The sequence below is a fragment of the Chlorocebus sabaeus genome, chromosome 7 (assembly GCF_047675955.1).
Source record: "Chlorocebus sabaeus isolate Y175 chromosome 7, mChlSab1.0.hap1, whole genome shotgun sequence".
Lineage (NCBI taxonomy): Eukaryota > Metazoa > Chordata > Mammalia > Primates > Cercopithecidae > Chlorocebus > Chlorocebus sabaeus.
In genome coordinates this window covers 60,951,878-60,978,298 of record NC_132910.1, presented here as the reverse complement: position 1 = coordinate 60,978,298, position 26,421 = coordinate 60,951,878, and the positions used below count along the sequence as shown (strand labels likewise).

At 41.7% G+C, this 26,421-nt stretch overlaps 1 protein-coding gene across 4 annotated transcripts in view; it reads right to left on the bottom strand.

The window, feature by feature from the left end:
• Window positions 1-19,629, bottom strand: part of SEC24B (SEC24 homolog B, COPII coat complex component) — a 100,749-nt gene extending 81,120 nt beyond the window's left edge. For 2 of the 4 annotated variants that reach the window (XM_007999517.3, XM_007999518.3), the window contains exon 1: window positions 19,431-19,625. In XM_007999517.3, the coding sequence (XP_007997708.1) occupies window positions 19,431-19,557 (127 nt within the window). In that variant the 5' untranslated portion in view covers window positions 19,558-19,625. Of the gene's footprint in view, window positions 1-19,430 lie in introns of all 4 variants that reach the window. The other 2 variants (XM_007999515.3, XM_007999514.3) reach the window with 2 other exon arrangements.
• Between the last annotated feature and the right edge of the window lie 6,792 nt (window positions 19,630-26,421).

Sequence of the window (26,421 nt, the reverse complement as noted above, 5' to 3'; positions counted from 1 at the left end):
AGTATAATTGGATAAAAAGGCTATAATCTAATGTGAACAGACTGAATGGGGAAACCCAGGAAGGCCTATCTGTTTAGTTTCTTCTTGGCCTGAGCACACATTCTTTCCTCCTGCTTATGGGACAGGACCCTCTCTGGAATGGGTTTTATGACCTACAGTCAAACAAGGTAGGTGAGATAATTACAGCCAGTTTTTACAGATAGGACAGAGGGAAAGTTAGAGTAATATTTTTAGGTTTTATGGCTTGCTTTGGGGAAAAAGGGTTCCAGTTTCTATGACCTGCTTTGGGGAAGAGGGAATCTGGTTTCTAAGGCTAGCCTCAGGGGAGAACAGGACTGACAGACAAGCGGCAACAGAAAGTCAGAGAAAAACTTTTGCTTCTGAGGCCTTCATTTTGGAGTTTCGTTCTTTCTTTCTTCTCTCTCTCTCTCTCTCTCTCTCTCTCTCTCTCTCTCTCTCTCTCTCTCTCCCCCCCCCCCCCTTCTTTCTTGAGACAGAGTCTTGCTCTGTCACCCAAGCTGGAGTGCAGTGGGGCAATCTCAGTTCACTCCAACCTCCACCTGAGGGTTCAAGTGATTCTCCTGCCTTACTTTCCCTAGTAGTTGGGATTACAGGCACCCACCACCATACCTGGCTAATTTTTGCATGTTTAGTAGAGACAGGGTTTCATCATGTTGGCCAGGCTGGTTTTGAACTCCTGGGCTCAGGGAATCCTACTGCCTCAGCCTCCCAAAGTGCTGGGATTATAAGTGACAGCCACTGCACCCAGCCTGAGGTTTCGTTTTCTGAGCCTCAACATCACCTATGATACTCAGCAACACAAAATATTGATAAAGTTGACTTTACCAAAATGAAAAAAAAGTATGCTCTGTGAAAGGAGCTAAGGGGGATTAAAGATAGATAAGACACAGTTGGCCAGGTGTGCCTGAGGTCAGGAGTTCGAGACCAGCCTGGACAACATGGAGAAACCCTGTGTCTACTAAAAATACAAAAATTAACTGGGTGTGGTGGTGCATGCCTGTAATCCCAGCTATTCGGGAGGCTGAGGCAGAAGAATCACTTGAACCCGGGAGGCGGAGGTTGCAGTGAGCTGAGATCACGCCATTGCACTCTAGCCTGGGGGACAAGAGCGAAACTCCATCTAAATAAAATAAAATAAAATAAAATAAAAAGACACAGTCATGAAAACGTTTAGGAAAATTAAAAGAATAACACAGAAAGAAAATGTTTGCAAATCAGACACTTAATAAAAAACTTGTACTCAGAATACGCTAAGAACTCTTAAAACTCAACTACTAAAAAAAATAGACAACCCAACCAAAAATCGGTAAAAGATCTGAAAAGATAATCACCAAAAAAGACATAAGAATGCAAAATATACACGAGAAGATGCTTATCATTAGTTATTAGGAAAATATAAATTAAATTACAACAAGACACTATCAAAAACCGAAAACATCAAATGCTGGCAAAGATGTGGTGCAAGAGACACATTCACTCATTGTTGGAGGGAATACACACTAGTACAGCCACCCTGAAAAATAATTTTGCAATTTGTTATAAACTTAAGTATATATTTACTATGTGACCCAACAGTCCCACTCTAGTTATTTACCTAAGTGAGCTGCAAACTTGCGTCCACACAAAAGCCAGTACATGAATGTTTATGGTAGCTTTTTTTATAACTATCCAACACCGGAAACAACCAAGATGTCTGATAGCAGAGGAAGGGACAAATAATCATGGTACACACATAAACAGAATACTACTTAGCAATAACAAGGAACAGAATATCAATTTGTACAGCAGCATGGATGAATGTAGCTAAGCGAAAGGAGCCAGACCCAAAGGGCTACATATTACATGGTTCCGTTTATATGACATTCAGAAAAACAAGGATAGAGAACAGAGCAATGGCTGCCAGGGGCTGGTGAGAGGCACTGACTACAAGAACATTTTGTTTTTATGGTGACGGAACTGTTTCAGAAGGTACTGCACTGGCATAATACATACATGATTACATGTGTTTATCTAAACCTGGAGAGCTGTATTATACAAAGAATGAAAGGAAATATACTATACGTAAATTTTCTTTAAAAAATCAACCAGGATGTCAAGAAAACCTAGGCTAGAATACAGACTGGACAGATCAGTCTAATTGTATTACAAATGTATGATAACCTAACTGAATGATGTTTAGGTAATACAGATACAGATAGACACAAAAATAATTATAGATGAGTTAGCATATACATATACATACTCACATTTCCTAGCTCTGTCCACTTTCAGAGCCTGAAGCAGTGACACCACCGTAGTAATAAGCATATCCAACACCTAGTTCTCGGTTTCTAAATATCATCCTCCAATAAAAGAAACCAGAGTCCCTTGGACATAGGGTTGATTTTGGTACTGGGATAAGGCAAGTACAAGACAGAGTAACTTGTAGTGCCAGAAAGTAAGGAAGTGCCCAAACAACAAAAGGATTGGGGGAAAGGGATACAGAAGCCAACATGAAAGAGCTCCCAATGGCCACAGCTGGAATAATCTGAGCAACAAAAGTAAGTATCAATAGTATTGGCACTTTGGGAGTCAAGGTAGGAGGACTGCTTGAGGGCAGGAGTTTGAGACCAGCCTGGGCAACATAGCAAGACCCCGTCTCTTTAAAAAAAAAAAAAAAAAAAAGAAAAAATTAGCTAGGCAGATGGCACCAGCTACTTGAGAGGATTGCTTGAGCCCAGCAGGTTAGGGCTGCGGCAAGCCATGACTGTATCACTGCACTTCAGCCTAGACAATGGAGCAAGACCCTGTCTCCTTCTCTATATACAGCATTGGATTATACCCCAAAGAATAAAGTAAACATTTTTGAGTTTATAATAACATACACAAATGATTGAATAAATTTTAAAATGGGATTAAACAGGGAAATCTCCGTTATACGAAACAGGGAAAGAGAAAATTACCATTAGAAATCCATAGTAGCTGGTGCTGTGGCAAACATCTGTAGTCCCAGCTACTGGAAAGGCTGAAGAAAGGATCCCTTAAGCCCAGGAGTTCTGGGCTGTCATGTGCTACGCTGATTGGGTGTCTACACTAAGTTTGACATCAATATGGTAACCTCCCAGGAGCAGGGGACCACCAGGTTGCCTAAGGAGGGGTGAACCGGCAGAAGTAGGAAATTAAGGATATCAAAAATCCCATGCTGATCGGTAGTGGGACTACAACTGTGAATAGCCACCGTACTCCAGCCTGAGCAAGAGGAAGACTCTGGCTCTTTCAAAAAAAAAAAAAAAAAAAAAAAAAAAATTGCACAGTAATAATTGAGGCAGGTGAGAGTAAGCAAAATTCATTAGTGAAATGCTAAAATGAGTAAGTAATTTTTTTTTTTTGAGACGAGTCTCACTCTGTCACCCAGGTTGGAATGCAGTGGTGCGATATTGGCTCTCTGAAACCTCTGCCCCCCACCCCAGGTTCAAGCTATTCTCCTGCCTCAGCCTCCCAAGTAGCTGGGATTACAGGTGCCTGCCACCACGTCCATTTAATTTTTGTATTTTTAGTAGAGATGGGGTTTCACCATCCTGGCCAGGCTGGTCTTGAACTTCTGCCCTGGTGATCCACCTGCCTTGGCCTCCCAAAGTGCTGGGATTATAGGTGTGAGCCACTGCACCCGGCTGTGAGTGAAATTTTAAGAAGAAACAGAATGGTAGACTAACTTCAAAGTATCTCCCAAAGAATATTTATTAATTACTGTGGTGATCTGAACATAAGCCCACAAATCATTTGGTACACCTCATTGCAGGAGGCAGAGTTTAATTCCCTTTTTTTCCTACATTTTTAAGAGACAGGGTCTTGTTCTGTCACCCAGTCTGGACTACAAAGGTGTGATCATAGCTCACTGTAACCTTGAAGCCCTGGACTCAAGTGAACCTCCCATCTCAGCCTCCAGAGTAGGTGGCACTACAGGCAAGTGCAACCACATCCTGGTAATAATTTTACTTTGTTTGTAGAAACAAGGTCTATGTTAGCCAGGCTGGTCTCAAATTCCTGGCCTCAAGTAATCTTCCTGCTTCAGCCTCCCAAAGTGCTGAGATTACAGGTGTAAGCCACTGCATCCAGCTTCTCTTTCTTTTGAAAGTAGGCTAGAGTTAAGTGAATCACTCCTAATAAACATACCATGAAAGGAAAAAATAACTTTACAGAGGAAGAACCTCGTAGACATCCCTCTATTATAGACTCAATGTTTATGTCCCCCCAAAACTATGCTGAGGCCCAATTTCATGGTGTTAGGAGGTGGGGCCTTTGGGAGGTAATCAGGTTTACATTAGGTCATGAAGGCAGGACCACCATGAGAGAAGGAGTGCCCTTATAAAAAGAAGAGAGAGATCTCTCTATGTGCACATACCAAGAAAAGGCCATGTGAGCACACAGTGACAAGGTGGATAGAGGGCCCTCACTAGAATATGACCATACTGACACTCTGATCTCAAACTTCCAGCCTCCAGAATTGTTGTAAAAATAAATGTCTGGGTGCAGTGGCTCATGCCTGTAATCCCAGCAACTTGGGAGGCCAAGGCAGGCAGATTGCTTGGGTCCAGGAAGACTAGCTTGCGCAACATGGTGAAACCCTGTCTCTACAAAAAAAAAAAAAAAAAAAAAAAAAAAAAAAAAAAATTAGCCAGGCATGGTGGCACATGCCTGTAGTCCCAGCTACTTGGGAGGCTGAGGTGGGAGGACTGCTTGAGCCTGGGAGGTCAAGGCTTCAGTGAACCATGATTGAGCGACTATACTCCAACCCAGGTGACAGTGAGACACTGCCTCAAAGAAAGAAAAGAAATATCTGTTGTTTAAGCCTCAGTCAATGGTGTTTCAATATAGCAGCCTGAGCTAAGACAACCCTCTTAACCAAGTCAAGTGCCCAAGGTTAACATGATCAGTAATAAAACAAGCTGGTACCATGCAAACCCTGAAATGACTCAGTAAGAAGCATACTTCACCACTGTGGTATTCTTATGAAAAATTCATACACACAATCTAATAATGAGAAAGCATCAGCAAACTCAAAGTGAGGAACTGTCTACAAAATACCTAATCAGTACTCTTCAAAAGCGAGGAAGTCATTAAAAAAAAAAAAAAAAAGACAAGACTAAAAAACTGTCAGATTACAGGCTAAAGAGACATGACAACTAAATGCAACATGATATTCTGAATTAAATCCTGAAACAGAAAAAAAGACACTGGTGTAAAAACTGGTGAAACATCAATACAATTTGTAATTTTATTTCACCAATGTTAATTTCCTGGTTTTGATAAATGTACCAAAGTTTTGGAAGATGGGCTGGGCACGGTGGCTCATACCTGTAAATCCCAGCACTTTGGGAGGCTGAGTTGGGCAGGTCAGGAGTTCAAGAACAGCCTGGCCAACATGGTGAAACCCCGTCTCTACTAAAAATACAAAAACACAAAAATTAGCCAGGCATGGTGGCAAGTGCCTACTAGTAGTCTCCGCTACTCGGGAGGCTGAGGCAGGAGAATCGCTTGAACCTGGGAGGCCGAGGTTGTAGTGAGCAGAGATCACATCACTGCACTCCAGCCTGGGCAACAGAGCAAGACTCTGTCTTTAAAAAAAAAAAAGTTTCATAAGTTACTGTTAGAGGAAGCTGACTGAAGGGTACTGCACTTTCTGTACTATCTTTGCAACACTTCTGTAAGTCTAAAATTATTGCAAAATAAAGTTTTTAATATATCAGTAGAAAAAGGTGCTGGAAATGACCTATTAAATTGTATGACACACCAAACATAGCCAGAGTGATTTATCTAAAAAGCAGATCTGATATTGTTACTCCCTGTTTTGATGCCTTCTAATGGTTTCTCTTGCCACAAAAAAAAAAAAAAATTCAAATTATTTAACATGACCAATAAAACATACGTCCATATCCTAATCTCTGAACTTGTGAATATGTTAGATTATCTGGCAAAGGGGAATTAAGGTTGCACATGGTATTAAGAATGTTAATCAGCTGACCTTGAAACAGATTCTTGATTACCCAGGTGAGACCAATATAATTACAAGCATCCTTAAGAGCAGAACAGGAGGGGTGGAAGAGTCAGAGGGAGATGTGACTACAGAATAATTCTCAGAGAGATGCAATGTTGCTGGCTTTGAACATGGAGAAAGTGGGCCATGAGCCAAGGAATGTGGGCAGCATCCAGAAGCTATCTGACAAAGGCAAGAAATTAATTCTCCCTTAGATTCTCTAGAAGAGAATGCAGCCCCGTAGATGCCTTGATTTTAGCTCAGGTGGACTTCTAACCTATAGGTGATAAATTCATGTTGTTTGAAGCCACTAATTTGTGGTCATTTGTTACAGCAGTAAATAGAAAACAATGCGAAGACTCTCCATAATCTGACCCCTGCTTATCACTCCTGCTTTATCACTCACCACCTCTTCATACAATAATTTTAAAGAGGTATGCCTTAATATACTAGTACACTGCAAGTCTTCCACATGCCTCTGCCGACATTTGATCAATAAATAAAATTTAATTTTGCTACACTTAAGATACTTACTGATACGGTGAAGTCAAATAGAATGCTGAGCTGGTGGGAAAAAATACCATTTGCCACAAAAAAGCAAAGAAGCCACAGAAGAACACCAAGTAAGATTGTATGCTTGAGTTTTGCCTCAAGAGGCCCTAAAAGAGGTTCATCAAGGCAGAAGACAGTTTTACTTTAAGCTGTCTTATAGAGGCTTCTGAAGGTGATCAAGTGAGTATGTGATACTTTTTTTGAAACTTTTATTTTAATACAAGTGTTCAAAGTGTAATTCCTTTAAGAACGCCACCAAAAATTTTAGCACTGAAGTAGCCATGAGTATGAAAAGGCTGAGAATCACTGTTCTGCACATATCCTTATCATGCTAAATTTTTTTCAAGCCATGCTTCCTCACCTCTCAATCTTCAGATAGGCTTTTCACTCTACATGGAACCTTCCAAAATACTCTCTTCTGTTTCACCTGACCAATTCTTAACTTATTCTTCAGCTCTCAGCTCAGCTCTTCCTCCAGGAGAACATTCTCTAATCCTACAAGTGAATGCATGCCATTACATAATATTGCTTCCACTTCACATTTCTTTTGCTGCTGCTGGCTCTGACTTGTCCTATGTCTCTCTAATAAGAACCACTGTGATTATGTCAGGCCTACCAAGTTCCAGGAAAACCCCATCTCAAGAGCCTTAATTTAATCACAGATGCAAAGGTTTCAGGGATTAGGACATGGACATAGCTGGTGGACCCATTATTCAGCCTACCACATCAGGTATCAATGGCCGATTTTCATACAACTATATTACAACTTGACTGTATGGAAAGCAAGTTTAGAATTCCACTGATTCCAAAATGCACCCCAATTTCAGAGGTAAAAAATGTAAAAAAAAAAAAAAAAAAAGGGATTCTTAGAATAAATTGATTATTACACCCACCAAATTGCCCAATACAGTGCCTTACAAATAAGCATCAAATAATCATCGAAAAACTAAACAACGCGCTGGGTGTGGTGGCTCATGCCTGTGATCCCAGCACTTTGGGAGGCTGAGGCAGGGGGACTGCTTGAGTCCAGGAGTTTGAGACCAGCCCAGGCAACATAGTGAGACTTCATCTCTACAAAAATGAAATTAAAAATTACACAGGTATGGTGGTTTGTGCCTGTAGTCCCAGGTACTCAGGAGGCTGAGGTGCTAGGCTTGCTTCAGCCCACGAGGTCGAGGCTGCATTGAGCCAAGATTGTACCACTGCACTCCAGCCTGGATGACAGAGTGAGATCCTGTCTCAAAAAACTAAATAAAATAAAATAATAAAAATAACAGGCTGGGCACAGTGGTTCATGCCTGTAATCCCAGCACTTTGGGAGGCTGAGACAGGCAAATCAGAAGGTCAGGAGATCGAGACCATACTGGATAATATGGTGAAACGCCATCTCTACTAAAAATACAAAAAAAAAAAAAAAATTAGCTGGACACGGTGGCGGGCGCCTGTTCTCCCAGCTACTCGGGAGGCTGAGTCAGGAGAATGGCGTGAACCCAGGTGGTGGAGCTTGCAGTGAGCCAAGACTGTGCCACTGCACTCCAGCCTGGGCAACAGAGCAAGACTCTGTCTCAAAAGAAAAAAAAAAAAAGAAACAAACAAACAAAACAAACTAAAAAATGGTCACATGTGCTTGTAATCCCAGCACTTTGGGAGGCTGAGGCAGTAGACTGCTTGAGTCCAGGGGTTCAAGACCAGCCTGGACAACAGACCAAAACTCCATCTCTACAAAAATTACATAAAATTAGGCAGATGTAGTGGTGCACACCTGTAGTCCCAGCTACTCAAGAGGGTGAGGTGGATCACCTGACCCCAGGAGATCGAGGTTGCAGTGAGCAGTGATCACGCCACTATACTCCAGCTTGGGTGACACAGTGAGACCCTGTGTCAAAACAACAAATAAACAAAACTAAAAAAATTCAGTTTTTATATAATCTCTGAAAGAATTTTATATTCTTAGCTTCAAGTGTACTATGTCAAAAGAGGGAAACAGATGATTCTAACACATTATCTGCTCACTGGTACTGAATGAAGATCTGTATCTGAATCTGAATGAATAAATAAAAGATTTTTAACAAATGGTCTATAATCTTTTCAATGGAGCTGATCAGCTGGTCAGCCTGACTGATACTATCAGGTACCAGCAAGACACAGCCTATGATTTTCTATAAGCATATGTATGCCCTCCTGAGCAAGACTAAATTATCACAAGATCTACCCCCAGTACGTATCTGTCTCGGTAGCATAATCTCCTTTCAGACACTAGATTCTCACAAAAGGAAAACTGATTATCTTCCTGCTTTAAGAGAACTTAACACGAAAATTAAAATTTATAAAACAAATATTTCATGCAAGTCTAGTCCCTGTACCAAAAAAAAAAAAAAAAAAAAAAAAAACCAACACAGGATCTCTTTAGGGCATATGAAATAGGATTTGGTTTGAAAAAAATTCCCTAAATGACTTCCCTTTACTCCACGTTCACTTCCCTCTAATTCATTACTAACACTACCAGAATACTTTTTAACATTCCTTACCATACAATCTTTAGTGGCTCTTGATCCAAATGAAGTCTAAACTTCTTAGGACAATTTCCAGGAACCTCCATTAACAGCCCCAATGTAATTGTAAAAACTATCCTTTTTTTTTTTTTTGAGACAGAGTTTAGCACTTGTTGCCCAGACTGGAGTGCAATGGTAAGATTGCAGTTCACTGCAACCTCGGCCTCCCGGGTTCCAACGATTCTCCTGCCTCAGCCTCCGAAGTAGCTGGGATTACAGGCACTCGCCACTACACCCAGTTAGTTTTTTATTTTTAGTAGATATGGGTTTTTTACCATGTTGGCTAGGCTGGTCTCGAACTCCTAACCTCAGGTGATCCACCCACCTCAGCCTCCCAAAGTGCTGGGATTACAGGCATGAGCCACCGTACCGGGCCCAGACTATTCTTTCATTGTACCCCTGCACTGCTCAGAGTACATTTTTTAAATTCGTTACCTTTGATTCATGCATTTTTACCTGACAATTCAAAATGTGTCCACCATTTTAGATACAGCTGAAGTTCTATCTAACTTCTTTTGTTAAGATTCTCTATTACTTTAACCAAAAAGAATTGTTTCCTCTTCAGAACTCTGGGCACCCTTCTCACAGACCTTATGAAGGAAAGAGATGTTTTATGAAGGAAAGAGATGTTCAGTGCTAACAGTCCTTTCCTCTTTTACTGAGGGGTAGAGAACTCCCGGAGTGCAGAGAACATTCACATTTGTATGCCCAGAATATTAGTACAAAATGTTATGTAAAGAGGAGCTAAATAAATATTTGCTAGAAATTGTAAATTAAATTTATAGGCCAGGCTTGGTGGCTCATGCCTGTAATCCCAGCACTCTGGGAGACAGAGGCTCCTGAGCCCAGGAGTTCGAGACCATCCCAGGCAACACAGTGAGCTCTCGTCTCTAAAAAAAAAGTTATACATAACTGTCAGGATTACATATGCATTGCATAAAATAAGGTTCAGGTGTTTAAGATCAAAATTTATGGTAAATGAGATAATCGCAGACACAAAGTTCTTAAAAGAGAGGGAACAGAATTCTGTACCCAAATAATCTGAATTTGTCTCAGATAAGGCAAGAATAATAATATGCAGGAAGACTGATAGATTTGGTGGCAGAAGATTAATATTTTACCTTCAGATTGCCAGATTGCTTTCAATTTCTTAGTAAAATAAGTAAGGTCATCATCGGAAAGGGAGGCAGAGAGGGAGGATATTGAGAATTTGAGGGAAAAGGGGAAAAATGTGACACTGGGAATGGAGCAGGAAATACCACAGGACTAACTGGTACTGAGGGCTCACTTAAGAGATATTATCATAAAGTTAAGGAAGCTTCAAGGAAAATAAAGCATCAAAATAGGATTACTCCAACATTACAAAACAGCCATTTTATAGGAAAAAAACATTTGACATAAAAAGGTTACCAACCCTAATATAAATGTGCAAAATTGATAAATGAGTAATATAAACATACAGGAAAACACAAAAATAAAGCAAGTTACCTGAATAAGATTGTAACACTCACGATTTCCACCATACAACAATTATTGTTTAAAAAGAAAAAAATGAAGACAGAAAATAAAAACCATGTCTCTAATTCGACTATTCCTAAGATTTCCATAATAGCATGATCATTCGCCCTCCCTGACACATTTTAATATTAAAAATATTTGTTTCATGAACATTTTCCTGAATTGAATTCCAACTTTTTTTTTTCAGTCGGATCAAAGTCAGATTTCACTTTCCATTATCTGAACACAAACATCAAGGTCAGCAAAGTACAAGCTCCTCTATCTTACTAAGATAAATTCATATTAACTTTGAGGTAGAATCACATCGAAGACTGAATTCATTCATCACTTAATTATGAAGAAACAGGCCAATACTCAGTCAGTATGCACCCAGGTATGCATTTTAACAATTATCTTTGTTAAAATATTAAAATAGCTCTGAATCAGTTGGTAATGAGTCATAGCCGTGGCCCTATTCCCCTGCTTTACCCCACCGTGCTAGCCCAAACCTCATAATCCAGCAACAGAAGGACTAATGCCTGGCACAGCTGGAAGCTTATAGGATCCTGCTCTGGTATGAAGGATGGAATCCATTAACGGTCAGTATATGCAGTACTGATTACTGAATATTTTAATATACTCTCCCTGCCAATAAGGTATCACTAGCAATGCCAAAATACAGATTTTTTAATGAGCATAAAAATGTGCACACTTGCACACTCACACACCCCTAAGGAAACAGGCAATTAGAAACCTTGGTGATTTCAAAAATGAGGAGTCTCAGATTACATCTGGATATCCTAGATTATTATAATGCAAGGCTAACAGTTATAGAGCTTCCCAAGCTCTGAGAGAAATGTTTTCTTGTATTCTTTTTCGCCTACATTCCATAAACTGCAAATATACCTGAGGATGAAGGTAACTGTTCCAGTCACTGCTGGCGGGCAGAGCCTACAGACACAGGCTATGCAAACAATTGGATTAAATCTCACTGCATTAAGTATAGATTATTCCTGCTACAACATCATTTATACTTCTTGGATACCATGACAATGAGTGCTATGTATGAGGCACCAAAAGAAAACCAAGGCCACACACGGTGGCTCACGCCTGTAATCCCAGCCCTCTGGGAGGCTGAGGTGGGAGAATCACTTGAGCCTGGGCAACATGGTGAAACTCCGTCTCTACAAAAAATACAAAAATTAGCTGGGCATAGAGGCATGCCCCTGTAGTCCTAGCTACTCAGGAGGCTGAAGTGAGAGAGTCACCTTAACCCGGGGAGGTCAAGACTGCAGTGAGCTGTGATCATTATCACTGCACTCCAGCCTGGGTGACAAAGTGAGACCCTGTCTCAAAAAAAAAGAAAGAAAAGAAAACCAATATTGGTTCAGAATCTACCACATGCCAGATACCTTGCTTTTCTACATATAATCTGATATGCTTCTCAAACAATTCTGTGGAGTATCACTATCATCTTTTATTTGCAAATAAACAGGGCCACGAAAGCTCACTAATTCATATGAATTCAAATTGTTGGTAAGTAGTAAAGAAGCCAGGCATTGCCGGTTCCAAAGCCAGGCTTATAGCTCATTTCACAATACCCATTAATCAGAAATCCTAAGCAAATCCTAAGGAAAACAAGTTAAGACTTAGCCACTGGCTAGGCAAGACATGATTTTTACCACTCCCTCTCGATACTTCATCCTGCTTTTCCTCAGTTCCTGTTACAAATGACTTTTGGCACACAATTTTAGAAAACTTAAAACCCATTAAACTTACCTTTCCATAAGCAAACTAGCTAAGGTAGATGGCCTACTACCAGAAACCTTCCAAGAATACATTTGTGGACGTGAGGGATGGAGGACTGGAAAGCAGAAAAAATAAAGATAAAGACTAAAGTAGTGATTGAGCCTTAAACACAAAAAAGGGGAGAGGGAGCTGGCACACAGACTCCTGTCAGTGGCCAGTCTTCAAAAGCAGTAATGAATAGGAAGCTAAGTTTACTTAATTGAGTGCCTATTATAAGCTGCTACTACTGGGCATATGATGAACAAAACCCATACGGTTTCTGCTACCTGAAGAATTTATAAAATGGTGTTCTGAAGAAAATGGGACTCTAATTGCTAATCCCCTTCTAGGGCTAAGTACTTTAAAAATAGTACCTCATTTAATGTAATTCTCTCAACAACTCTGTAAGAAAGGTATCATTACACCCTGAAGCATGTTAAGTAAGTTTCTCCACAAAAATTTGGGCTGTATCAAAGCCTATAACCTTTGCACTAGTCCACACCTTCTGGACAAGTTTGAGTATGCTTAGCCTATTGAAAACAGTGGCTTCTCCAGAGTTGAATATATATAACATGATCTTTTCTAACAATGCTGACAATGAAGAGGCCTCATTTCTAGGAAAGAAAATTATTCTATTTTAATACCTTTAGCATAAAATACTTCAGGGATTACAGATGAATTGGAAAGATAAAGTAACACGAAATACTAGTGGTGGCAATGAATATGGTTTACAAAATTAATTACTGCTACAATCCCAGAAACCTGGGGGAAGGGGGAGTAAAAAGACACTGCAAACAACTAAAGCAATATATATAGCAATTAAAAATAAAAACTAAACCCAGATATAAGACACTTGCTTACATATGGAGTGAATACTTTAAGATCTTTTTTTTTGAGACGAAGTCTCGCTCTTGTGCCCCAGGCTGGAGTGTGATGGCATGATCTCGGTTCACCACAACCTCCGCCTCCCGGGTTCAAGCGATTCTCCTGCTTCAGCCTCCCGAGTAGCCGGGATTACAGGCGCCTGCCACCATGCCCGGCTAATTTTTGTATTTTTAGTAGAGACGGGGTTTCATCATGTTGGCCAGGCTGGTCTCGAACTCCCAACCTCAGGTGATCTGCCCGCCTCAGCCTCCCAAAGTGTTGGGATTAAAAGGCGTGAGCCACCACACCCAGCCTACTTTAAGATCTTTGAGATATCTATTAATCAGCTTAGAGCTGGGTGCAGTGACTCACGCCTGTAATCCCAGTACTTTGGGAGGCTGAGGTGGGTGGATCACCTGAGGTCAGGAGTTTCAGACCAGCCTGACCAACATGGAGAAACCCTGTCTCTACTAAAAATACAAAATTAGCCAGGCATGGTGGTGCATGCCTGTAATCCCAGCTACTTGGGAGGCTGAGGCAGGAGAATCCCTTGAACCCGGGAGGCAGAGGTTGCGGTCTGCTGAGATTGCGCCACTGCACTCCAGCCTGGTCAACAAGACTGAAACTCAGTCTCAAAAAAAAAAAAAAAAAAAAAAATCAGCTTAGAAGGAAATTATGTATTCAGACACAGTCACTTTAATACCATAGGGGTATATTCATGAGAGGACCTGATGCTTCCAGTTAGCTATAAATGAAGATGAGAAACCTGAGACACTGATGTGCCTCTGATCAAAAGTAACTTATTTGAGATACACTAGGGAGAATTTACATCATTTTAAATGTTCCATGTGTCCTCAAAGTTTAAGGGTTTCCTGTGACTGACCCGATAGTACTGCTGTATGAATGTTTATTTACATCTTCCACAGTCAATTCTAGTAATTCCCATTACTATCTCATCTTTCTTGCATTATTGACAATTAAAGTGATGAAACTGTAGTTTCATTCCGGAAAAGGGCATATGGAAGGATTAAAATATGCTTTCATTTGAAAATAAGCACCATTTGCTTCCTAAAAGTAAAATTAAAAACCAGCAGCTTATTATTAAATCTGACTGCCCCCCGCCCCTGACCTCCCAACAAGATCATTACCAGGGTATTATTTTAGTCAGTCTTCCTATGTTTGAGGACTCAGCTTTGGAAGGAATCCCAAAAGGCAAAGTAAAAGGTAAGAAATATTCAATTAATGCTTGGTATGGAAATACAAATAGTTCTAAAAATCCATATATTGTGCAATGAAAAATGAAGGATAGAAATACAACACCAAGGAAGGAAGTTTAAGAGAAAGATTTAACAGACTCAATCAAGTCAAGCTGTATCTTCGAATAACCAGAGGAAACATGCTAGCAGTTACACCTAGAAAACAAGTAAAAGTGATCATGAAGACTTGCTTTTCTGCCTCTCTATTCCTTACTCTTCTCAAACATCAAAGTTTCTAAAAAGACTTTTCTTAGAGTCTGTTAATAGAAAGAAATCTTTAGGCTGGGCACGGTGGCTCATGCCTGTAATCCCAGCACTTTGGAAGGTCCAGATGGGAGGATCACTTGAAGCCAGGAGTTTGAGATCTGTCTCTACAATTTTTTTTTGAAAGTTAGCTGTGTATGGTGGCACACACCTATAGTCCCAGCTACTCAGGAGGCCGTGACAGGAAGATAGATTGAGCCCAGGAGTTCAAGGGTGCAGTGAGCTATGATGGCAACACTGTACTCCAGCCTGGGTGACAGAGTGAGATTCTGTCTCTAAAACAAATAAATAAAAATTTTTAAAAAGAGACCTGGAGTTGGAATTAGGAGAAACAAAATAGACTTCATTTAAAACACGTCTAACGAATACCTGTAACTTGCCTATACTGTTATAGGCTCTCATTATACAACATGAACAAGAGACAGAAAAAACTGCTACCCTCACAAAGCTTTCACAGAATTGGTAGAAAATGTACCTACTTAACCTTTCTGAATCTTCATCTGTAAAATTAGGGAACTGAACTCTGTGTTTTTCAAACTGTGCTTAAAAACAACTGAACCTCTACTTCTATTTTAACCACAACCACTTTGCTTTTTTCTGATTTCTCTATCAGGGATCTATATACAACGCCCTTTGGAAAAACAAATCTTTAAAAAAAAAAGTTTGTGGGCCAGTCTCCGAGGCTCACGTCTGTAATCCGAGCACTTTGGGAGGCCGAGGCGGGTGGATCACGAGGTCAGGAGATGGAGACCATCCTGGCCAACATGGTGAAACTCCATCTCAACATGGTGAAATTAGCCAGGAGTGGTGGCATGCGCCTGCAGTCCCTGCTCCTCAGGAGGCTGAGGCAGGAGAATCGCTTGAACCCAGGAGGTGGAGGTTGCAGTGAGCTGAGATTGCACCACTGCACTCCAGCCTGGTGACAGAGTGAGACTCCGTCTCAAACAAAAAAACTTTGCCATTTGCTAACCACTTGCAAAAGAAAAAACAGGGCCCAGCCTAGGGGCTCACGTCTGTAATCCCAAGACTTTGGTAGGTCTAGGCAGGAGGATCGCTTTAGGCCAGCAGTTTGAGAACAACCTGGGCTACATGGTGAGACTCAGTCTCTATAAAAATAAAAATAATTAGCCAAGAGTGGTGATGCATACCTGTAGTCCTACTCACTTGGGAAGCTGAGGCAGGAGGATCACTTGAGCCCAGGAGATCGAGGCTCCACTTAGCTATGATATAGCCACTGACTATAGCCTAGGTGGCAGAGAGACACCCTTTCTCTAAAACAAACAATAAAAACCAAAAAACTTTTTTCACTCTACTCTCATTCCACACAGACCACTTCTGTGACCAGATGTGTGAATTTTTGTTTTTATTTTTCCCCAGCAGATACCAACTGGGTGTCCTCCAATTCAATTCAATTCTGACCTGAAGTTAGCCTCAGATCCCTGAGTCAGATACCTACCTGAAGTTAGACTCAGATCTAACTCAGATTAAGGGTTCAGTCCCACAAGACTGCTCCCCATGTCAGATGCCTATCATAAGTATCATAAGTAGCAGGTTGCCATCTGTACTTCTGAGGAACCAGCTACAAACTGGAGCTTCTACTCCCCCTCCTTAGGTTCAATCACTTTGGTAGAAGGGCTTGTGGAACTCAGGAAAACACTTCTATTGTTTATTATAAAGGATACAGATGAACAGCCAAATGAAAGAGATGTACAGGGCAAAGGATGGGGGCAGGTGTCGCCACTCTCCCAGCATCTCCACATGTTCAGCAACTCAGGTCACTAAATCTTACTGTTCTAGAGTTTTTATAAAGCTTCATCTCCAGCCTATCCACTTCCCTTCAAAGGGGATGATGGGTGGGGACTGAAAGTCCCAACTCTGTAATCACTTGGTCTTTCTGGTGACCAGCTCCAGCCTGAGGCTGTCTAGGAGACCCACCCTAAGTCATTTCATTAGTATAAACTCAAATGTAATCAAAAGAGGCTCCTTGTGAGTAACAAGCGACACTCCTATCACTCAGGAAATTACAAGAGTTTTAGGAGCTGTTTCAGGAACCCAGGACAAAGGTTAAATGTATTTCATATTACACCACAACACTGAAGTGAGTGATCTCTGGGTACCATTCCAGTTTTGCAATTCTGTCTGTTTTATGCTCATATTTCTGACCTATTTCTTTTTCACCATGTCTGGAATTCCACAGAGCTATATTAAAAGGCTAACTACTTTATGTAGGGCTGAAAAATAAATGAGAAACCCAAGTGACTGCTTACTAGATGCTGATACCATGTAGCAAACTTTTTTTTTTTTTTTTAGATCAGCAAACAAAACAAAAAGAGATTTCATCTGATTTCTCTACTTATACTAATCCCTTCCACAAAAACAAAAATCCTTCTGGAGGATGAGGTGTGAGGATCACTCGCGCCCAGCAGACCAGCCTGGGCAATACAGGGAGACCTTGTCTCTACCTGACCCTAGTTCTTATACTTTACCATAACTTTCAAATTTCCTAGCATAACATTTAAGGCCTTTCTGCAACATGACCCCTTTTAACCTGTTCCTTTCAGCTTCAATGCCTTGGCTTCCCATGCCACCCAGCACCCTCTGCACCTCTTGACTCCTTTCACTTTCCAAGTCTGCCCTGCACTTTCATATTTCCAGACTTTAGTTCATGCTGTAACCTCCGCTACCGACAACCTTTCCCTCCCACCCCAACCTGTCCAGTCCCTCAAGGCTAGCCAGAACCAATTCAAACATTATCAAATACAGGGCAAGTTAGGAGAAAGGCAGGGACTCTGTCTCATCTACTACCCTAACCTTGAGTACCCAACTGGTAAGCACGCAAAAAATGTTGAAATGATTATTGCAACATTAAAGGAAAGTAGTGATTATAAACAGGAGAACTCAAGCATCATCTGTATTTGGCATCCAAACATTGATTTGTTCTTACAGATTTTAACATCCTGATTACACTTGGCTGAGTACATATCCTGGCATTCTTGAGTGTTCACAAAATTTATAAGGTTGAAATAAACATTTGCCACTTTAAAAACTGTTCACTAAGATGATAATGCATATTCAAAAAATCAAGGAAAGACACAATCCTTGAATCACTGGTAAACATGAGTCTACAATGTTCTAAAAGACTTGGGCTCTTTTACTAAATTATTGTCTTCTAGTTCCTTCATAAAGATATTTTAAAAACAAACAAAAACAAGAACTTATATTAAGGTTACAAGAACAAACACTGCTCACAAATAATATTTTTACATTTGTTCAGGTGTACAACACCAATAATCCTGGTCATATCCAAAAGCGATTATAGTAAACAATGACTACTGAGAGTACAGCATGTAATATTGATAGGTAAGGCTGATCCAAAGAATATTGAGGCTAAAGTATCACTTTTGTTTATAAAAAAAATCAACCTCTGCTTCTCAGGACAAACGATACACTTCATATTTAAAAAGCATCAGTTGTAAAACTTAGATGTTGGTTAAACTAATTCATAAAGTTCAGCAGATTTTCACTAGGAAATTAGATAAAACAGGTCAATCATTTGGAGAGTACTAATGTAGTTTGGTTCTCGTACCAACACAGGACAGAAGTATTTTTCTAAATTCAGTCAATTACTTTCCAAGGTTCTCATCTGACATATTATCAAGCCTATAAGGAGAATTCCCCCACCCTTGGCCCCTATCCTCGAACATTCCAAATCTCAGCATTAGGGAATGCATATCCTAGAGACGATCACTTTGCAGCCTACTAAAAGTCCACGACCTTAATATGAAAGCGGCTTTCGTGTTGCATTTGGCTGCTGCCTGTATGAAGGCCTTGCCTCAAAGCAGGGCCAACTCTGGCACGTTTTTCCATCTCTGAAAGTGGAGCTAGGAAAAACACCCAGATCTAAAGATGTTCGTTTAAATCCGTTTACACCTGCTCCCTTTCAAACACTACAAGCAAACTCCAAAAGCTCGAGCAGCAGCCGCAGCGGCAATGACAGATCTTGAGGCCGAACTGGGTCAGGGTTACAGTTACACTTACATAGCATATTTACACCCTTTTGTCTACAAACTTGAGTGCAAACTTAAGTTTCCTCAAGGCAGCGTGTTCGCTGGGCCTCAGTAACCGAAGCAATTTTCCTGAGGCAGGAAGGGCACAATCCACCCTGCTGGGTGGCTGCACCAGCCTTCCCCAGACCACGCACTCTGCGGCCTCGGCTTCTGGCCCGCTCCCGCAGCCAAGGGGTCGCTCGGGGCAACTCGCCTGCGGCCAGGCTGGGTAACTGGGTTTTACTACTTGGGTTCCCAGCTTTTCAATCGCCCCTACTCGCCCCCGGCGGTTTCGGGCCCGGGGTCGCATTACATAAACACCCCCGGCCCCAGCTTTCCCACGCCGACCCCGGCCCCACGCCAGGGGCATCCCACCCCCGCGCGCCCCGCGCCCCGCCTTCCCTGCCCCTCCCCCGCGCCCAGCGCGGACCCCGCAGCCTCCGCACCGCGCCCGCTCCCGTCCCTCGGGCCGGGCCTGGCCCCGGACGCCCTTCCCGGCCAGCCCCGCCCCGATGTGGCCGCGCAGGCCGCCCAGCCGGTGCTAGGCCCCGCGCTCCGCCCGGGCCGCCCGCCTCACCGTTCTGCTGGTGCGGCGCCGGGGCCGGGCCCGCGGACGCTGCGGCTCCTGAGGCGGCCGCTCCGCCGAACTTGGGCGGGATCCGGGCGCTGGCGGCCGGGTGAGGGGACCCGGCGGGGGCCGACATGACGGCGCTGCTGGCGACGGCGGCTCCGCTTCGGAGAGGTGGGCGGAGGGAAGAGAAGGCGGGGCCGGAGAGGCGAGAGGAAGAGGAAGGAACGCGCTTGGCGTCACTGAGGGTGTAACCCGGGACCGCGGCTCAGGTGCTCACGCTCCTCCGCAAGCCCAGCGCTGCCGCTCGGCGGCCCCCGCGGGCGCGGGGATCCTGAGTCTCTCCGCCTCGCCCCACGCGCCCCACGCCGCGGGACTTACACCTGGGGTCGCTTCCCGCACGCGCGGACCTTGCGCCGGTGCCGCCGCAGCGCCCCCTGCAGGCCGGAGCCGAGCTGGCCCAGGCCTGAGGTTGGCCCGGGGTTCCACGGCCACAGTGCCGGCCCCGCGACTGCTGCTCCGGCCCGGCCAAGCTACCTTAGTGTTGAGGCGGGAGGCCTGGGCCTCAGTGGGTGAAGGGACCGGGTGGCCCGCTCCCACCTTGGGCAGAGGCTCGACCGACCACGGCGAGGCTGGGCCCGGCATTACTGGGAGGCGAACTTGAGAGCTGCGGGTTAATGTTCGGAGCTCAGGCAACGCCAGATCCGACTGACCCACCCACCCTTCCTCGAAGAGGAACAGTGACTTGGGTTTGGTTTTTAATTTTTGATTCCCCCACCTCCCCTTTCTTAATTCCAAAGGAAATAAAGCATTCAAGCTCCATGTCTGTTGGGAATAGATAATTCCTTGACAAAGAAAGAGGAAACATTTCTCTGATAAACCCAAGAATCTCAGTAAGAATTGCATTATTGAGAACTTTTCCCACTGATAAAGTAGGGAAGAGGAAGGGGAAAATAGGGTAAGGGAATACTGGAAGACAAACTTTATCTTCTTTTTTTTTTTGGTCAAGTGTTGGCGCATCCTGTTGGTGTTCGGAGAAGTTGTGGCTCAGCTTGCTTTGTCTACATTAGTGGAATCTTTTAAGTCTTTCTGGTCTGTCTCAGCATACGCACTGGCAGGCCCTAGACTACATTACCCAAGTCATTTTGCCGTCTTGGAATCCTGAGTATGTCATCATTCTGTATCGGAGATGAGATTGCTCGGAAACGCTGGATTCAGAATGGTATCTAGCAAGATGGTATTTCTGGAGCGCGAAGTCATTTCCTGAATCATTATGCAAAGCATAAATTGCATTGTAGTCCTAGAATAATACAAAGCTTCCCTTTAGTTGTTACCGTAAATTAATAACTGGCATTTTAATGCACTACAAATAGGATTTTAGTAGTTAGATTTATACCTTTGACTTCTAGGAATTTCAACTGCATTAGAGTCCATATACACAAAAGGGGCAAGCTCTTTTTTCCACAGCGTTTCCAGCTTCTCCACAGTAACCTAGCCCCACACGAGCAAAAGATCACACTCTGTGCTTCATCAAAGAGATTACACAATTACAGATTCCAGCATCTCTCAGGAGTCCTTTGAATTTGGATTAAGGTCTATAATTACGTGGGTAAGGGAATAACTAGGTAATTGGCTTTCTGCACCTGGAATGTATTCTCCTGGGTATAAGAGGCTCATTTTAATCAGAAGTATATGGGATGAAAGTGAACCCTGTCTCTTAAGGGGAGACTCCTTAAGAGGAGGATTGGAGCCCTATGTTTTAATAGATCTTCTCCACAATCTTTAATACCTAAGCTGCTTCCCCTTGTCCACTAATTCGCTGTAGAATTTTTCTAGCACGTTTATGATGGTGTTCAGGGCACACTACCCCAAAATATAACACCTTAGCATATTGAATATTTTAAGCTGATGAAATTTGAGAAATGGCAGGTGTGAGGACTCTGACCTTCCTGTGAAGCAGGTCTAAGACCCTCATGTGAGAGATGCCCTCCCTATACCTGAAGAAAATAAGCAATCTTTTCTGTGAAGACAGAGCCAAGAGGAATCTAAATGAGTAGGCCTTGGTAGGTTTCCCCCAATTTACTGCCATTAGCTCACCTTTTTGTCTTAGCACGTTTTTCCTAAGAGTCTACTTTTCATCAAACCTAGTATAAAACGCTCAGGTTTCTTCAGATCTTCATTTCCTTATGAAGGCTCCAATGCCATGTAAAACTTACGTTAAGTATTATACATTCATTTGTCTTTCTTTCGTTACAGGCACCCCACATGGACCTTGTGCTGTCGCTGCCATGGCACCCCTTCTAGAAGGTAGATATTTTTCCTCCCAACAAACCCTTCAACCTTTATGAAAATATTTCACTCTTTTGCTTTAATTTCCATTACTGCTATAAGTGAAAAAAGGATGAAGGATTGAACGAACAGGATTGAACCATCTACTAGGCACTGTGCTTGTAACTTTAGGTATGTATTTTTTTCTATTTATTCCTAACAATAACTCCACGGGATATTTTTCTTATCCTTATTTTATCTGTGAAGAAACTAATGCTTATAGAGCTCAAGTAAACTTAGTAAAAATCATAAACCGGTAATTAGCAGAACCAGAGATCAAACCGAGGTTTATTTAGCTCCAGACCATTGCTTTACTATAAACTATACTGCGTTAATGTACATTTTTCTTCATAAAGCTATGCTAGTTATGATTTACTATCTTGCTGTCAAAAGATTTTCGGTTTTTCATATTTAGAATTTGTTCCAGTATACTTTATAATGGTAAATCTCAGAGTTTTTGAAATGCAGATTTATGGGCCCAAATCCTGGACCTACTGATTCAGAAGCCTTGGAGATAGGGCCCTACAGCAAGCTCTCCAGGCAATTCTGATGCTTGGGAAAGTTTGAGGACCACTGCTTTTGAATAGCAGAGTTAAGCTGAATTGATTCATTCTCTTACTTTGGAAGATGATGGTCCTTTCTTTCAGGACATCTCTTCAATCTTTTACAGACCAATGAAAGTGGTATTTTGTGGATTTGTGATCACAGTGTCACAAATGGCAATTATGATGTTTCCTGTGTCAACTCAGATTCTTTGAGGTGTAGTGTTGATACAGATGCTGAGGCTAAGTCTGTGTTCAGTGAGAAAGAGTGGGTAATTGAATTAATCTCTGCTGCATATATGCAAGTGAAATAACACATGTGTTACTATTTGTCATCCCCAACTTAAGACTCTATTCTGTGTAACAGAAGTGGGAGCCTTGGACAACTGAACACCTATCAAGAAATGTCAGCTCTTTTTTTTTTTTTTTTTTTTTGAGACTGTCACCCAGTCTGGAGTGCAGTGGCACCATCTTGGCTCTCTGTAACCTCCACCTCCTGGGCTCAAGAGATTCTCCTGCCTCAGCATCCTGAGTAGCTGGGACTATAGGTATACACCATCACTCCTGGCTAGTTGTTGTATTTTTAGTAGATAATGGGGTTTTACCATGTTGGCCAGGGTAGTCTTGAACTCCTGACCTCAGGTGATCTGCCTGCCTCGGCCTCCCAAAGTGCTGGGATTACCATGCCCGGCCAAGAAATGTCAGTTCTTTATTGTAGCCTGGCTTTCCATATTCCTCCACCAGGCTTTTTATTCTCTAGTTTTTAAATCACATTTGGCATTTGTAGATCACTCCTTCCCTTTTAGTGGCATTCTCTATGAGATGTACCTCTCCTAATATGAAGAAACAATTTTCTTCTTTCTCCTCCTTTATCTGATCCATTTACAGATGTATTACATTTGTAATAGGCTAGGTATTAGGGATACAAAAATGAATAAGATATGGTCTGTTCTCAAAGGTATGCAGAAACTTTTCTATATATTCCCATTGACTTGTATTTATATTTCTTGAATTAAAAAAAAAAAACTGGCTGTGGTTTTTCTTGTTTGTTTTTTGCTCTTAGTGAATCTTTGTTCTTTTCATTATGGCTTTCCAATTTGAGTTTCACTACTCATTATCGTGAGAATAAATAATTTTTCTGACTTTATTAGTATTTGATCACTTATATTGATGTCATTTAACTCTCATTTACATTTCAGTGGTCTAAAACACAACTAAGATACTAAAAGAAAAATAAAAGATGAGATTATTAGGCAAATAATTACCACATAGTCAACTTATGAACAATACTGCATGCACTTACAGGAAATCTCTGTCACATAAACTATTTGGCTATTATTTCAGATATGCTGTAATTTCTGTAGTAACACACTTATCTAGCCCACGGCAGATTAGAAACTATGAATCACAAGACAAGGGAAGGAAATGCTGTTAATATAGGTAGCTTGAGAGGAGCAATCACTATTAGTTGGCAGAATAAGCACAGGAAAAACAAAAAAAATAGAAAAATGAATTAAAAATGCATGGTAGTCTGACACAATTAGTTACATTGAACAACCCTATTTATTCCACTGGAAATATGATAAACATAGTCCACAAGTCTCTACCATCTGAGAAATTTATAACCTAATATACTGATGGAAATAAAGTAAATGGAACTGTCATATACCAAACACCTGCTTTATAACTTGAAAGCGCTTTGTGACATCACCATATCTCAGGACCAAAACAGATATTCATAGCTTTGGCCCTCAATTACAAAGAAAAATTAAATTATGCTCTGTACTCTGTTTCAGAAAATTAGAGGACTATAGAACCCATTTTGGAACTTTGGAAACTCTTTTACATATGAACAGGTTAGGTTCCAAAATTTCGATTGTTCATAAGTCCCAATACTCCCAAGTTCAGAGTAAGCCACATATGCATTTCCAGAAAACAGAAAAGTGAGCCAGTCCTTTGCAACTTTAGAACCAAGCTTACTCTTCTCCTTTTTACTGATATAAGTTGTGTAGTGGTGCACTCCAAACTAAGGCACGTATGAATCTCTTGATGATCATGTTAAAATGAAGATGCTTATTGGGTAGGGTTAGGATGACATGAGAATCTACATTGCTAGCAAGCTCCCAGGTGATGCGGATTCTGCTTCCATGGACCACACTTTCAGTAGCAAGGTTCTAAAGGGCATTCTTTGTTGGATTTACATTTGAAGTCCCTTAAGGAAGGAAATGCCCCTCTTTGATGATCCTAAAGGAACTTCTTAGCAGCTGCAGTATATTCACACCTGCTACCACTCATGTTGATGTTGTACAGATTAAAATGGGCCTAGCACCCTTGCTTTCCATAAGTTTACTTTCTTAGGCCTTTAAGATACTTGAACCATCTCCTAATGGGTTAATGGGCACCCAAGGTTGACAGTGATCTTCTCATCACATAGTCAACAGTGTGTACATTTTGCCAATTACTTTTCTTCTTACTGATTATTGTTTATTATAGAAAAATGGTGAATTAGTCTGCTTTGGCCACCTTAACAAAATACCTTAAACGAGGTGGCTTAAACAACAGAAATGTGTTTTCCCACAATTCTGGAAGCTGAAAGTCTGAGATGAGAGTGCCAGCATGATCAGGTTCTGGTAAAGGTTCTCCTCCTGGCTTGTAGATGGCCACCTTCTCTCGCTGGTCCATACATGGCAGGCAGAGATGGGGAGAGAGCAAGCTGTCTGGTGTCTCTTGGTATAAGGGCACCAGTTCTATTGGACAAGGCTCTGCCTTTATGACTGCATTTAACCTTAATCACCTCCTTAAAGGCCCTCTCTTGAATACAGTTACATGGGGGGTTAGGGCTTCAGCATTTGGATTTTGGGGGTATGGAATTCAGTCCATAGCAAATGGAGATTTCATACAGCATGAGTCACTCTTTGCTTTTCAGAATTGTTCCTAATTTCAACTGGGTCATACTACTTTACTGTATATTTATTATTATGAATTTTCATTTTTAAATCTCTGCTTTTTAAATCTTCACGTCACTCTTACTACCACCTTCAAAATTCTCACTTCTTTCTCACTGACATCGATGTTGGGATTAATATTTATAAAGCACAGTTTTAAAACATAAACTCATAATAGGCCCCAAATTAATAAAAAGATGACCTACATCAGGGCACCACTATACCAGGGCACACTGAATGAGTGCAATTCATTATAAGAAGTACCAAGATATTAAACCTCTTCAGACGCTGGGACAGCTAAGGGGTACTCAAGTGATCCTCAGGCTAGTCTTCTTTGGCTGCAAGCATCCTTGTCTTTTACCCAACAAAAATATCCTTATTTTCTAGCTGTGTTATGACATGAAGAGGCTGGGAAGCACTGCCCTAGACTAAAATTACTGTGCACAATCTTTAGTGCCATCTGCTGGAAGGAGACAAAGTTGCTATACTATGGCTCTAGAAAGTAGATTTATATATTCATTCATTCGAGATAGGGTTTCACTCTGCTGCCCAGGCTGGAATGCAGTGGCGCAATCACAGCTCACTGCAGTCTCAACCTCCTAGGCTCAAGTGATCCTCAGCCTCCCAAGCAGCTGGGATTACAGGAGTGCACCACCACACTGGGCTGATTTTTAAAAATTTTTAATAGAGATGTCTCTATTGTCTCGCTGTGTTGCCCAGGCTGGTCTCTCAAGTGATCCTCCAGCCTTGGCCTCCCAGAGTGCTGGGATTACGGGTGTGAGCCACCATGCCCAGCCTAGATTTATTGTTATGTGTAAAATTAAGTTAAAAGATCATAAGGAAGTATTTATGAGTTACAAAGGATTGGTTTAAAAACTTTTTTTACTAGTTGAAAGAATAAACTTCAATTACATGAAAAATGTAAAACACAGCTGTTTCTTAAAAAAAAATAATAATAATGCCAGACAAAAAATGTTGTTGGGGCAGACCCAGTGGCTCACGACTGTAATCCCAACAGTTTTGGAGGCCAAGGTGGGAGGATCACTTAAGCCCAGGAATTTGAGACCAGCCTGGGCAACAGAGTGAGACCTTGTCTGTACAAAAAGTTAAAAAATTAGCCAGGTATGATGGCGTGTACCTGTGGTCGTAGCTACTCAGCAGGCTGAGGCAGGAGGATCACTTGAG